This window comes from Nannospalax galili, unplaced genomic scaffold (genome assembly GCF_000622305.1).
Source record: "Nannospalax galili isolate Female #2095 unplaced genomic scaffold, S.galili_v1.0 scaffold1076, whole genome shotgun sequence".
Classification (NCBI taxonomy): Eukaryota; Metazoa; Chordata; class Mammalia; order Rodentia; family Spalacidae; genus Nannospalax; species Nannospalax galili.
Window position 1 is genome coordinate 1243932 of NW_008338348.1, and position 12380 is coordinate 1256311.

Genomic DNA, 12380 nt, shown 5'->3' on the forward strand with positions numbered 1-12380 from the left:
CCAACACAATTATAATTAATTAATTAATTTAATTAATATAATTAAAATTCTAAAGGAAAATCTTGGTTGGGGTTCAAATTCACGTAGCAGATTTAATGTATTGACCGTGGAGATATTTAAGGGCATGAAATTCTGTGTAGCATAATGTATGTGTGGGTGTGTGGTCTTGACCTTTTCATTTTAGTTTTCTCTCTGGTGCTATGAAATCTCACACCCTCCAGCCTTGGAGAGATGAATACCCTTTGTCCTCCAGCCCAGGAGACGTGAATACCCTTTGTCCTCCAGCCCAGGAGAGGTGAATACTCTTTGTCCTCCAGCCCAGGAGAGGTGAATACCCTTTGTCCTCCAGCCCAGGAGAGGTGAATACCCTTTGTCCTGTGTGTCTATATCCACACAGTATGCACTACCCTCCCATCAGTTGCTTAGACGTGGAAGTTATCAGTGTACTGTCATAGTACAGCAGTGCTTGTGTTGAAGGGACCCTTACATGGGAACCTACACTTCATCACAGTACCTGTGGCGTCCACTTTACACCATGTCATTGGGCATCACAGAAAGGAGTAGAAAAAGGTGTACTAAGATATTTTCAGAGAGAAAAAGGAAGCACACTTCACATAATTCTTAGGACGGTGTATTATTATAATTGTTCTAATATTTGTTATTAGTCTCTTATTGGGCCTGATTTATAAATGTGACCTTATCCTAGGTAGTATGTTTAGGAAAAAACAGGATAGATAGATGATAGATGATAGATGATAGATAGATAGATAGATAGATGAGAGAGAGAGAGAGAGATAGATAGATATATATTCCCTAGTACTGGCCGATCCAGGCCTCTAACTGACCACTGTACAGCTTGGGGGTGGTAAGCACACACTAATAGGATCTGGGGGCTGACCGCAGAATTCAAGTCACTTTTTATACCAGATGGTTCCTAACTCTAGTATCCTGAAGTGTTCTACCTAGAACCAAATTGGTACCAGGGTTCCATCAAACACACTGTCAAGTATGTTTGTAACTGAGTTGTACCCTTTGAAATTTCCAAAGCATAATGGCCCCCAAGAGTCTCTGAGAAGCCAGACAGGAAAGATCATAGCTCACCGAAGCTCATGATTCCCAGACAGATCTTTTCTCCTTGGGCATCAATTAGCCTCCCTGGAGCTCGAAGCACTCCACGGTCTGTGTGTGCAGAAGCTGGCACACAGAAGATGTCTGTGTTTGCATCACACGTCAGAAAGCTGGACCTGCTCAGCCAGGAGAAGGGCAGATAGGAGCAGGCAGCTCTGGGGATGGGACTGGAGGCAAAGCTCCTGCAGGCAGGAGACAGGAGGCGAGAGTGGGTGTCCGAACAAAGGCAGCATGTGAGCAGAGGCGAGGCACGGCCAGAGGCTGAGCTGCCTCTGCTTCCCAGGGAGCCATCTTGGAACTGGATGAGCCCTGTGGAGTCAGGGAAGAGCCAGTCAGCACAGTGTATGAAGTATGTACTATGGAAGGAGGAGGTGGGGGCGTACCAGGGCCCCAATTCCCAGGCAACTGGCCACAACTCTCAGGCAACCCGGGCCCTCCTAGCAATCCCCAGTACCGGCAAAAGGCCTAGTGCCAGCAACCCAGGGGCCACTGATCCCAGCTCTGCCGAACTAGCTGGGTGACCCTGGCAAGTCCCTCACCTTGTAGTGGCTTCTTGTGGCCGCAGGACAGAGTTCTACAAGCCAGTAGAAACCACAGTTGAAACCTTTCCTTGCAGTTCTGGAAGCTGAAGTCCAACAGCATGGTGTGGCAGAGCCATGCTCACTTAGTAGGCCTGGGGAGGATCCTTCCACCTTCTCCAGACCCAGGCAGCTCCACCCCCTGTCTCCATCCTCAACCGCCATGCTCCGTGTATCTTACATCCCACCCCCACCCCCATCTGTCTTGTAAAGACATCAGTCATTGGATCTGGGCCCAATGTAAATCTAGAATGATTTTATCTTGAGATCCTTAATTGCATCTACAAAGATTACATTCATAAGTACTGGGGGTTAGGACTTGGGGACCCCTGTGAACCCTTTTGGAATGAGCTTCCTCATCACAAATGAGTGGTTGAGAAGATTACAATCTGCATAGAAACCTTCACAAGGCAGCTGGCAGTCACTGCCATCACCCATTCATTGATGAGTGCCCACACATTGTCAGGTATGTGGCTCATGCCTGTCCCTCCAACTCTAAACCTACACGATTCCCCCAAGTCTTAGCGCTACGATTCTGGGCCACCATAAAGGTGGTATAGGGATTGCAACATAAATGTTTCTGCTCCTTCATGAGCCACAGGTGTGCAGGGAGGGGTGGGAGCTGGTCAGCCTCCTATAACCACAGACCTCTTCCTTGATCAGTCATAGCAGCCCAGCCGCATCAAACACCTGCAGTTTCTACACTGAGTTGCAAGTAGGCTTGGAGCTGTGGGTGGGCATGGTGAGGATGCATCAGAGTGCAGAGGCAGCCTAGGCCCCTCCTGTATTCATGGGTCCACCTGTGAGGTATGTCGCCAGGACATAATGTCTGCATGGACAAGCACCACAGTACCCTTTATCTCCCAGAATCCTCAGGACAGAGAGAAGATGGGCAGGTAGATGGATTGTGATACAGGAAAGGAAATTCTGATGGGTTCTATCTAGCTCAGTGTCCATCTTGATGGGGGATCCAACTGGATTCAGAAAAACACAGCCAGGGCCTAGCTGGACTGAGACCAGCCAATATTTGACTTGGCTGGATAAGAAACAAGTGAGCTCACTGACTTTGGAGTCTGGCTGATCCAGGACAGATAGGAAGAGAACACTGGGAGCACAAAACTCCTAATGTTTGAAGATGGCTAGTCCAGGGGACTGAGGGAGGTGGAGTTTAGGACGGTCCCTGTATTTCTGATGAGGTTGACTGGGTGGGGGTGGGAAGGCAGAGCCCAGCAGATGAAGAGGAGGTATGAGTGGTAATGCTACTCATAAATCTTATTCACAAATCTTTCGGTTTGCAGCAGGTCTAGTGTGGGCCCGGCATCCTGCAGGCTGTTACAGAATCCTCCCAGCAATCCACTTGCTCTAGTTCCATTTCTGATGCTGTGATAAAATACCCTGACAACAGGCAACTTAGGGGAGACAGGGTTTATTACAGCTCACAATTCCAGTTTACACTCCATCACTGCTGGAAAATCACATCAGATCCATCCATAGTCAAGAACAAAAAGAGGGCTGGAGAGATGGTTCCGTGGTTAAGAGCACTGGCAGCTCTTGCAGAGAACCTGGGTTCAATTCCCAGCACCTACATAATGGCTAACAAGTATCAGTAACTCAAGTTCCAGGGGATCTGACATCCTCTTCTGACATCTAATGGAAGTGCACAACACGGGTGCACCTACCTACATGCAGGTACAACACTCATAAACATAACATATGTTTTAAAAGAACAAAAAGAAATGAACGGATGCCCCCTTGCTTGTGCCTGTGCACCTACCTACATGCAGGTACAACACTCATAAACATAACATGTTTTAAAAGAACAAAAAGAAATGAACGGATGCCCCCTTGCTTGTGCCTGGATCAGTTTTCTAATTTTGAATAGTTCAGGATGCCCCACCTAAGGAATAATGCCACCCACCTTTGGCTGGGTCGTCCCACATCAATTAACACACGTCCCCACAGACATGCCCACAGGCCAACACAATGTAGACAGTCCCTTCCTGAGACTTCTCCCACCTCACCAGCTGATTTCAGGTTGTGTCAAGTTGACAGTTAAAGCTGATCCTCACACCAGTGAACAAAGCACTATTATAACACAGTCAATGAAGCAGGCAAAGGGCTGCAGTGACACACTGGTCTCTGCTCCAGCCGAACCCACTGTCTGCCTTTTCCAACACATTGGGTTGTTTCTTCTGTGTCAAAAATAACTAAGGAGGCATTTCCTCGAACTCCTAACTCCCTCGTTTTCCGGTGTGACTGAACTTTCCACACTGAAAGACTGCTGATCCAGACCTCACTTCAGACAGGGATTGGACAGAATTGGGAGACACTCAGGTTCGCTTTCGGCCGTGACCTCCCTCACTCCTGGGGGCCCTGAACCTCATCTGTGAAAGGTGTCAGATAATATGTCTCCAGAGGCTGTTGTGAAAAGCTTGTGGGTTAGACTGGGCTATGAAAATGCAGTGTAGACAGACTGCCAGTCAGGTTCAAGTACCAGATTCAGCATCCTCAGATTCAAATAGTGAATCCAGCCGGCTGCCCTTCCTCACCTACCCTGGTCCAGTCCTCTCTTCCCTGCCCTGAGTGTCATGTTGCACATGAAGTTCAGCTTTGACCACATGTGTAGCTCCCTAGAACATATGTCTGATAACTATAAAATGGCTTTGGGTCTGCACATTGATTTGCTAGAAATAATCAACATTTGACACTGGAAGCCAGTGTGAGCAGTGACCCAACCTAGCACTCCTGGCCTGTGAGAGGAGAAAACCATGAGAATAATTCATCACTCAGTCCCTAGAGAGAGGCAGGATGGGGACCCAGGACAAATACCATCCCCTGAAGAATCAGGGTGCACTGTGTGGGCTCTTCCCTCACCTCTTGATTTTACTATGGAGATAAAGTTCATATAATGTCAAGTTAGCCATGTCTATTTGTACAATCCCAGTGCAGTTAACACCTCCACACTGTTCTGCAACCATTGCCTCTCCCTAGTTCCAAAAACATTTTCATCACCTGGACCCAGGTAGGCTGGCCTCCCTGCACCCCTGTGGACAGACTCTGACCATGTTCTGTTTGCCTTGCCATTGCAGCCCCGGAAGTCTTCCAGGTGTATGTGGACGGAGGCCCTGGCTACTCATACCCTGTTGACTGGTGGTCTCTGGGTGTCACAGCCTACGAGCTGCTTCGGGGCTGGGTAAGACCTGTGGAATACCAGGATGAGGGCTGTGGAGAGGGAGCATCAATCTGCAGGGCTGATGGGATGCCAGCAGGGGGCATGGACCAGTATTCTGGATTTCAGTCCTCACAGTAAGCATGCCACCCCTAAGGACCCTGAGGGAACTCTGGTCAAACCCTATATTCTCTCAATGGGGAAGGAGTAAAGAGGGTCAGAGGAGGTCCATGGATGACCAGCCCCAGGTCAGACACCAAAGCACCTCAGCCTCTTGCTTTCAAACTCCCTCCTTAGAACTCACAGCACAGTGTGTCTGAGCTAACTTCCTGACTTGATTGGAAATTCTTTTCCTTTTTTCTCTTTCATTTTTTTCATATCTTCTCCATATATTACAACTGAAATATCTATAAAAGTGGGCTGAGACCTTGTCTTGGTTACTTTTCTGTTGCTGTGATAAAACACCATGACCAACGGAACTTATAAAAGGGAGCGTTTATTTAGCTTATAGTTCCAAAGGGGCAAGAATCCATCATGGTGAGGAGGCATGGCGGCAGAGGTGGCTGGTGTAGGAGCAGAAATCAAGCTCTCACCCCTTCAAGCAGCACAGGAAGCAGAGTGTGACTAAAGATCCAGCAAGGCTTAAGAACTCTCTTAGCCCACCCCCAGTGACATGCCTCCTCCAGCATGGCCACACCTTCTAAGACTTCCCAGAACAGCAGCACCATTTTGGGGACAGAATGCTCAAATACTTGAAGTCTGCAGGGGACATTCTCATTCAAACCGCCACAGACAGTCAGTACAAATTTCTGCTTTACACCAAATAACTGAAAATGACCGATGAAGCCATTTGACACCAATAACTCTTTTTTGTATTTGAGCAGAAATTCTTATGACCAAACTACTTTTGAAGGGACTTTTCTTTGCACAAGTATCATTGAAAAAATGATGTCGGGGCTCAGCAGTTAAGAACACTGGTTGTTACCGGGCCTGGTGGTGCACACCTTTAATCCCAGCACTCAGGAGGCAGAGGCAGGTGAATCTCTATGAGTTCAAGGCCAGCCTGGTCTACATAGTGAGTTCCAGGACACAGATGAAATCATCTGACACGTGAGGGGCTGGGGACCTGGATCAGCGTAAGGGGAAGGGGTTGCTCGTGCAGAGGACCAGGGTTCAGTTCCCAGCACCCACTAGGCAGCTAACAACCGTCCACAACTCCAGTTCCAGGGGATCCGACAGCCTCTTCTGACCTCTGCCGGCACTGCATGACACGGGTGCACTTACCTACATGCAGGCAATACATGCATACGCATAAAATAATAATAAATAAAATTTAAAAAAAGAAAAATGATGTCACCTCAAGTCCTAAGTCTGTGGTTCCCTCATCATTCAACAGATCCAATCCGGGGGTTTGGGGGTGGCTTTGTACATCATGATAATAGAGAACGAATGAACAGAAGAGCGAACTAGTAAATGAATGACAGGAACAGCTTGTCACAAAACTCTGTAAGTGCAACCACTGTCACTCTCTAGCTCAGCCAACTATTTTCTGCTCCTGAACGCAGTTATTTCCCATGAATTCCTCAAAAACATTACCCTTATGCGTGGCAGGTTAGAATGCAGAGGAAATGGGGGCACGTCTGTGAAAGGCTGTGCTCCACAGGGGTTCACTTGTTTCTGTGGTTCTGCTGCGCCTTCACCTGAAGGTTCCCAACCCCAGAGGAGCCAGGGCATAGGTCCCCCAGAGGCCACGCTCTCATGCAGTCCATCATGAGGTGACTTTGGCCTACAGCGGCCCTTGTCACACTGAGGCTGGCCGGCAGAAAGGACTCTGGTGACCACTCTTCACCGATCAGAGCAGTTACCACTGATGGCTTGGCAAAAAGCCCCGAGGAGGGAGTGGATCCTGCTGATTCAAACAAATTGGTTCATTTCCAGTTCTGAGCTTTCTGCTGAAAGACCAGAGGCTACTTTTAAGGAGGAGGGAGCAACGAATGGCCAGCGAAGGGAGCAGGGACAGAGTAACTGGATTAAGGGTACCTGGGAGGCACTGGTTTGACCTTTCCTTCCGGCTTCGCCCGGCTGGATTGTTCAACAAGGGGCAGTGGGTTTGTGAAAATGACTTGCTTTCTGGTTTTTATACTGGAAACTACTGATTTAGTCAAATGACGATTCTGAGTAACCCCATCTTACCTGTGGACTGCGTAAATATAGAAGTCATCCCTCCTCCTTGCTCCTCCTCCTCTCTGTGAGCAACAGAGTCCTCCCTGCCTCCTGTAGATGAAAAAAAATCCTCAGTGGGATTTCCCGACAAGACCTCTAGGTTGTAAAAGCTGGGGGGCTCCAGAAAAGGTGGATGGAAAATAAGTGCCATTCATATGGCTTGTTGGCCAATGGCTCTGGAATGCTCTAGTTCTGACAGAAAACAACGGTCTCTCCATGAAGATCAGAGTACCATGTAGGGAGCACAGAGGGACCTAGTCTCCTGTGGGAGCAAGCAGAGCTTTAGTCTGGACAAGGGGTGTTGGTAGGATTCAGCTTCTCTTGGGACCCCAAGCAGAATCTCAGCTCTCGCCCTGCAAACCTGCAAGGAGAAAAAAATAACCCACAAGAACATCACCCCTCACGTGATCCACGTGAACATCACCCCTCACATGATCCACGTGAACATCACCTCTCACATGACCCACATGAACGTCATTCCTCACAATTCCCTCATAGAACTCCAGTCATGGAGAACACAGACCGGGGTCCTGAGGGGAGGCACAAGGAGTCTCCCTCCCACCATTACCACCACATCCTCATGGAAGAGAATTATCAACCTATAACCCAGCCACTGGCCCCCTCACCTGGATGCCACCTTGACCTTTGGGATCCAGGGGGGTCCTTACCCATGGAGAGAAGCTACTTCATTTTAGAGAGCTCTGATGACCAGGGAGTTTTCCTTCCTGTTCAGTGGAAAACTTCTTCCTTATAACAAGGATTTGTAGCGAATCCCACTGGCCTAAACCCTGGCTCCATCAGTGATCTTAAGGAAGGTTCCCAAATAGGGTGCCCAGAATCCATATTTAACCAAAATAATAGCAATTATAATATTTCTGCAGCAAGACTGCTTAGAGGGTTCATGATCTCACGATGTGAGTCACCCAGCACAGCACAGTCCCTGGTGGTCAGCCCTATGCAAGCCCAGTTTCCTCAAGTTCCCCCAGGACGCCCATCTTGGGGTCCTGTTGGCAGGTCAATGTCCTTTTCAGCTTAGTCCCCTTCAAAAACTATATATGACACAGGCCCTGGGAGCAGAGGCTGAACCCGGCCCTTAGCTGGCGAGACTGTGGCTTGAAACAGCTGTTGTCCATGCCTTGATGCATGCTGAGATGCTTGACTCATCTGAGTGAACCCTGGCCTTCTCATCCATAAAAGAAGGATGATGAGAAAGGAAGGTCACTGTGGAGTAGAGAAAGACACACAAGCAGAGTCCTGGCAGTGTGAGGTCCAAGGGAACCGGCCGAGGACTAAACCAACATGTGGGTCGCTTGGCTCCACAGAGAGGTGAGCATAGTTCAAGCACTGAGGACACAGGCTGGGAAGAGCAGATGGGTATTCCCATCTAAGCTGGATCATTTATGAGGTGATGCTGTGAACAGGACAGGGAAGGGAGACTGAGGCCGATTCAGCCACCACTGAGCCCCACCTCCTGTCATAGGGTGGTCAGGGGTCCTTCTGTAAGGGACCTGAGGTGTTGAGCTTTGCTGAGTGGGTACTACAGTGCCATCTCTTTGAATTAAGCAGAGGAATAACAGGAGGGCAGTTAAGTAGAAATAGAACTTGAGAATCATGAGTTCCTGGGTTCAAATCCTGGCTCTGCCAGTCTCTGAATTTAGGCCAGGCCCTTGGGTGTTGTTCTGTTAATCAGGATGATCTGTAGCATAGTTTTACATTGCCAACAGAAATCAACACCCAGTTATGACCATCCAAAGTGTCTCCAGGATCTCCTGGGGCCAAATTGCCCCAGCTGAGACCCTCTGCCACAGTGATCAAGAGAACTGTGTGGGGGTTGGAGAGATGGCTCAGTGGTTAAGAACATTGGTCATTCTTGCAGAAAACACGGGTTTGAATCCCAGCTCCCACACGGTGGCTAACAACTATCTGTAACTCCAGTTCCAGGGGCTCTGACATCCTCTTCTGTCCTCCGCAGGCCCTGTGCAACATGGGTGCACTTACCCATATGCAGACATAACACTCATACATATAAAATAAAAATAATAATAAATAAATAAATAAATAAATAAATAAATAAATAAATAAATAAAAAGAGAGAACTGTGTGGAGTCCCAGCATGAGGCCATAACACAGGGTGTGCTCTGTTAGTTCAGGGTGAGACCCAGGTAGGTCTGATGGCACCATGCTCTCCTCTTGCTTTCCCAACACCCCCATGTATTACCCTGGCCTTTGACTCCAGTCAGCACTTCTTAGGGATTTTAAGTTAAAACATTGGCCTGTGAGAGACCAGTCAGTAAAGAAAGGGCACCTGGAGCTCCTTCTAGAGACCGGAGTACATCTACTGTGCACCATGGTTGGGTGGGATCAACCGGACAGCGGGGCAAGCTCTTGAGTTTGCAGCTGACTTTTTGTGTCTCAGTGAAGCATACACTGTGCCAGGAGCCTGGGAGGATATGAACTCCACCCTTCTTCCAAGGCATGGTTCTGGGATGGTTCAAGGCTTTCTTGCTGTTTCCCAGGCCAAAGATCTCCATGCAGGTGATCCCACAGTTCCAGAGGGGTAACCTCCTCAAGTTTGAAATTTCAGTTGCTGGAAGGACCTTCTTCTAAGTAGAGAGATTTGAGGGGTGAGCATAAGGTTCGACGGTCTCCAAAGCTCAGCCCCACTCTAACCGTCAAAGTGACAGACCTACAGCAATTCTTTTCCTCTTTATTTTTTCTGGGTAAATTGGCTTTTTTAAAAATGAGTTTCCTGGAATAAAGACAGGCCTGCATTCCAGAATGAGCTGCTCAGTGTTCTGCTCTGAAAACTGCTTTTGCCAGCAATCTGTGCAATCACTCTACACTATAGAGACCATTGACTTCAGAGTCAGTGCAGAGTCTCACGGCTGAAAGAGAGAAAGGTGAGTGGAATTCATCACAACAGATGCAACCCTGATCTTAACATTTACTGTTAATCTTAGAGAATGGCCTGGCTCTCCACACTTACTCAAGCACAGGAGGGCTGAGCCAGGAGCCTCAAGATCAGAACTACCGTAGTCACAGTGCCCCAAGCTTGCTTTAAATGCATTTGTTGCCTATACCTGAAGATGTGTTAAAGTTAGGGCCGGAGTGATGGCTCAGTAGGTATTGTGCTTGCTATAGGAGCATGGGAACCTGAGTTTGGTCCCCCAGAACCCCTGTGAAAAAGCCCAGGCCCGGTGGAATGCACTTGTAACCGCAGCACTGGGAGGCAGAAACAAGAGGTTCCAGGGCTCACCGGCCGGCCGGCCTAGCCAATTTGGCAAGCTCTGAGTTCAGGAAGCAAATTTGTCTCAAAAAACTTAGGTGGAGAAAGATTGAGGAAGACATCCAATGTCTTCTGGTCTATACATACATGTACACACATAGACACACATGCACACACACATGTAACTAGGAAACTTCTTACCATTCAAGCCTGGAAACTGAGCAGAGCTTTCACATCCCCACTGTGGGGAGAGGGTGTTGTAGAAGCAGCCTAGTCTTCCTCACACTGCCCAGCGCAACTAGACCCAGACTCTGACCATTTCAGCCTGCCCACTCAGACCTGCTTAGCCAAGATAAGGAGAGGTGGTGGCTGAAATCCACCAGAAGATAGGGACTTGACCAGAAATGTCCCTAGGTGCCTGATGGCTGATGAGTGTCCACTCCGCAGCCTGCGAGCAGAGTTGCCCTGTGAAGCCTCTTGCACTCACAGGCAAGGTGACCCAACCTCCTGTGGTTTATACAGCACCTTCCTGCCCTCTTCCTGCATTGCCTTGTGAAAGAGGACCACCCATCCTGTCACGAAAGGGGCAGTGAGCCATCCCCAACATTACACAGTCATCACACAAGATGACGCCGCCTCCCCCAGTGTGCAGATTCTGATTCTGGCTGCCGTCCTTTGTTGCAGAGGCCATATGAAATCCACTCAGCCACATCCATCGATGAGATCCTCAACATGTTCAAGGTGGAGCATGTCCACTATTCCTCCACGTGGTGCAAGGGGATGGTGGCCCTGCTGAAGAAGGTAAGAGGGAGGGCTGCGCAGAGGGGTCAGATAGCGCAGACGCAGCTATGCCATGAACGAAGGAGAACGTGAACAGCCTGGCTGTGACTGCCCTCCAGTGCCCAGTGAGAAATGACCACAGGGTCATACACAGGTCACAGTGACCAGCACAGGGCAGTGTGTGGCAGCATGCCCCAGGATCTTTCCAGTCCACTACAAGCGCTTAATAAATAGAAACACCTATCTCATGTGAATGCTAACCTTAAGAAATGCTAACTTTAAGAAATTTAACACCTCCTGACCTGTGGCAGGAACCGATCCTAGCAGAACGAATGTGGGTTCAAAGTGTGCTCCCTGCCCTGAGCACTGACTTCACCTGCCACCTGGAAGCCTGCCAGAAAATGCACCTCCAAGACTCACTGGATAAGACCCAGGGTTGGGCCGCTGTCTGTCGTGACCCACTTCCTGTGAGTCTGATGCCCACTCCAGATGCCCAGGCAGGAGTTCTCCTTCTTAAGCGCCTTTCCGAGATGCATGGAGCCGAGTATTGGGGATACTGGCAAAGCCATTTTTACACGAATGATATTAAGAGCCACAGAGCCCTGGAGGCCATGAAGGTTGGGCCACGTGGTGCTCTCTTTTCATCCCCACAAGCCCTGTGAGCAGAGCAGGGTCACTATCCATACAGCAGAGATAAGAAAGCCAAGGCTTGGGAAACCGAAATCATTCAGTCTATGCCACAGAACTTTACAGGACAGGGGCGACATTAGAGTCTAAACCATCTGTGTTGCTGACCTTTCTCATTGCTATGACCAAAGCGACATGCGGGGGGATGGTGTATTTTGGCCCACAGTTTGAAGGAACAGCCATGGGGTGAGAAAGTCACGGCAGCAGGAGTGGGAGGCAGCCGTCACACTGTGAGAAACAGCGAACGATGCATGCGATGCTCAGTTCGCTTTCTCCTCCTTATTCAGTCCAGGACCCCAGCCCATAGCATACTGACAGCCACAGTCAGGGTGAGTCTTCCCACCTTAAATAGCCCAGTCTAGAAACTCTCTCACAAGACATGCCCAGAGGCTTGTCTCCTGGGTGCTTCTAGCTCCTGCAACATTGACAGTCAGTATCAGCCATCACGCTGTCCAACCACAAGGTCCTAGCTTTCAGACCCAGGCCTGCAACAACAACTTGGTAGACTGATAATTAGTTAAATTATTTTAAAGGCAATCTACCACATAGTTTTAATAATGAGTGGTTCTTATATATATATATATATTTT

General features: G+C 48.8%; 1 protein-coding gene across 2 annotated transcripts in view; it reads left to right on the forward strand.

The window, feature by feature from the left end:
* The window catches only part of Stk32b (serine/threonine kinase 32B), a 379118-nt gene that overhangs the window by 348422 nt on the left and 18316 nt on the right, over positions 1-12380 (forward strand). For both annotated transcript variants that reach the window (XM_008833119.1, XM_029563507.1), the window contains 2 exons: positions 4796-4899; positions 11009-11125. In XM_008833119.1, the coding sequence (XP_008831341.1) occupies positions 4796-4899; positions 11009-11125 (221 nt within the window). The remainder of the gene's footprint in view (positions 1-4795; positions 4900-11008; positions 11126-12380) is intronic.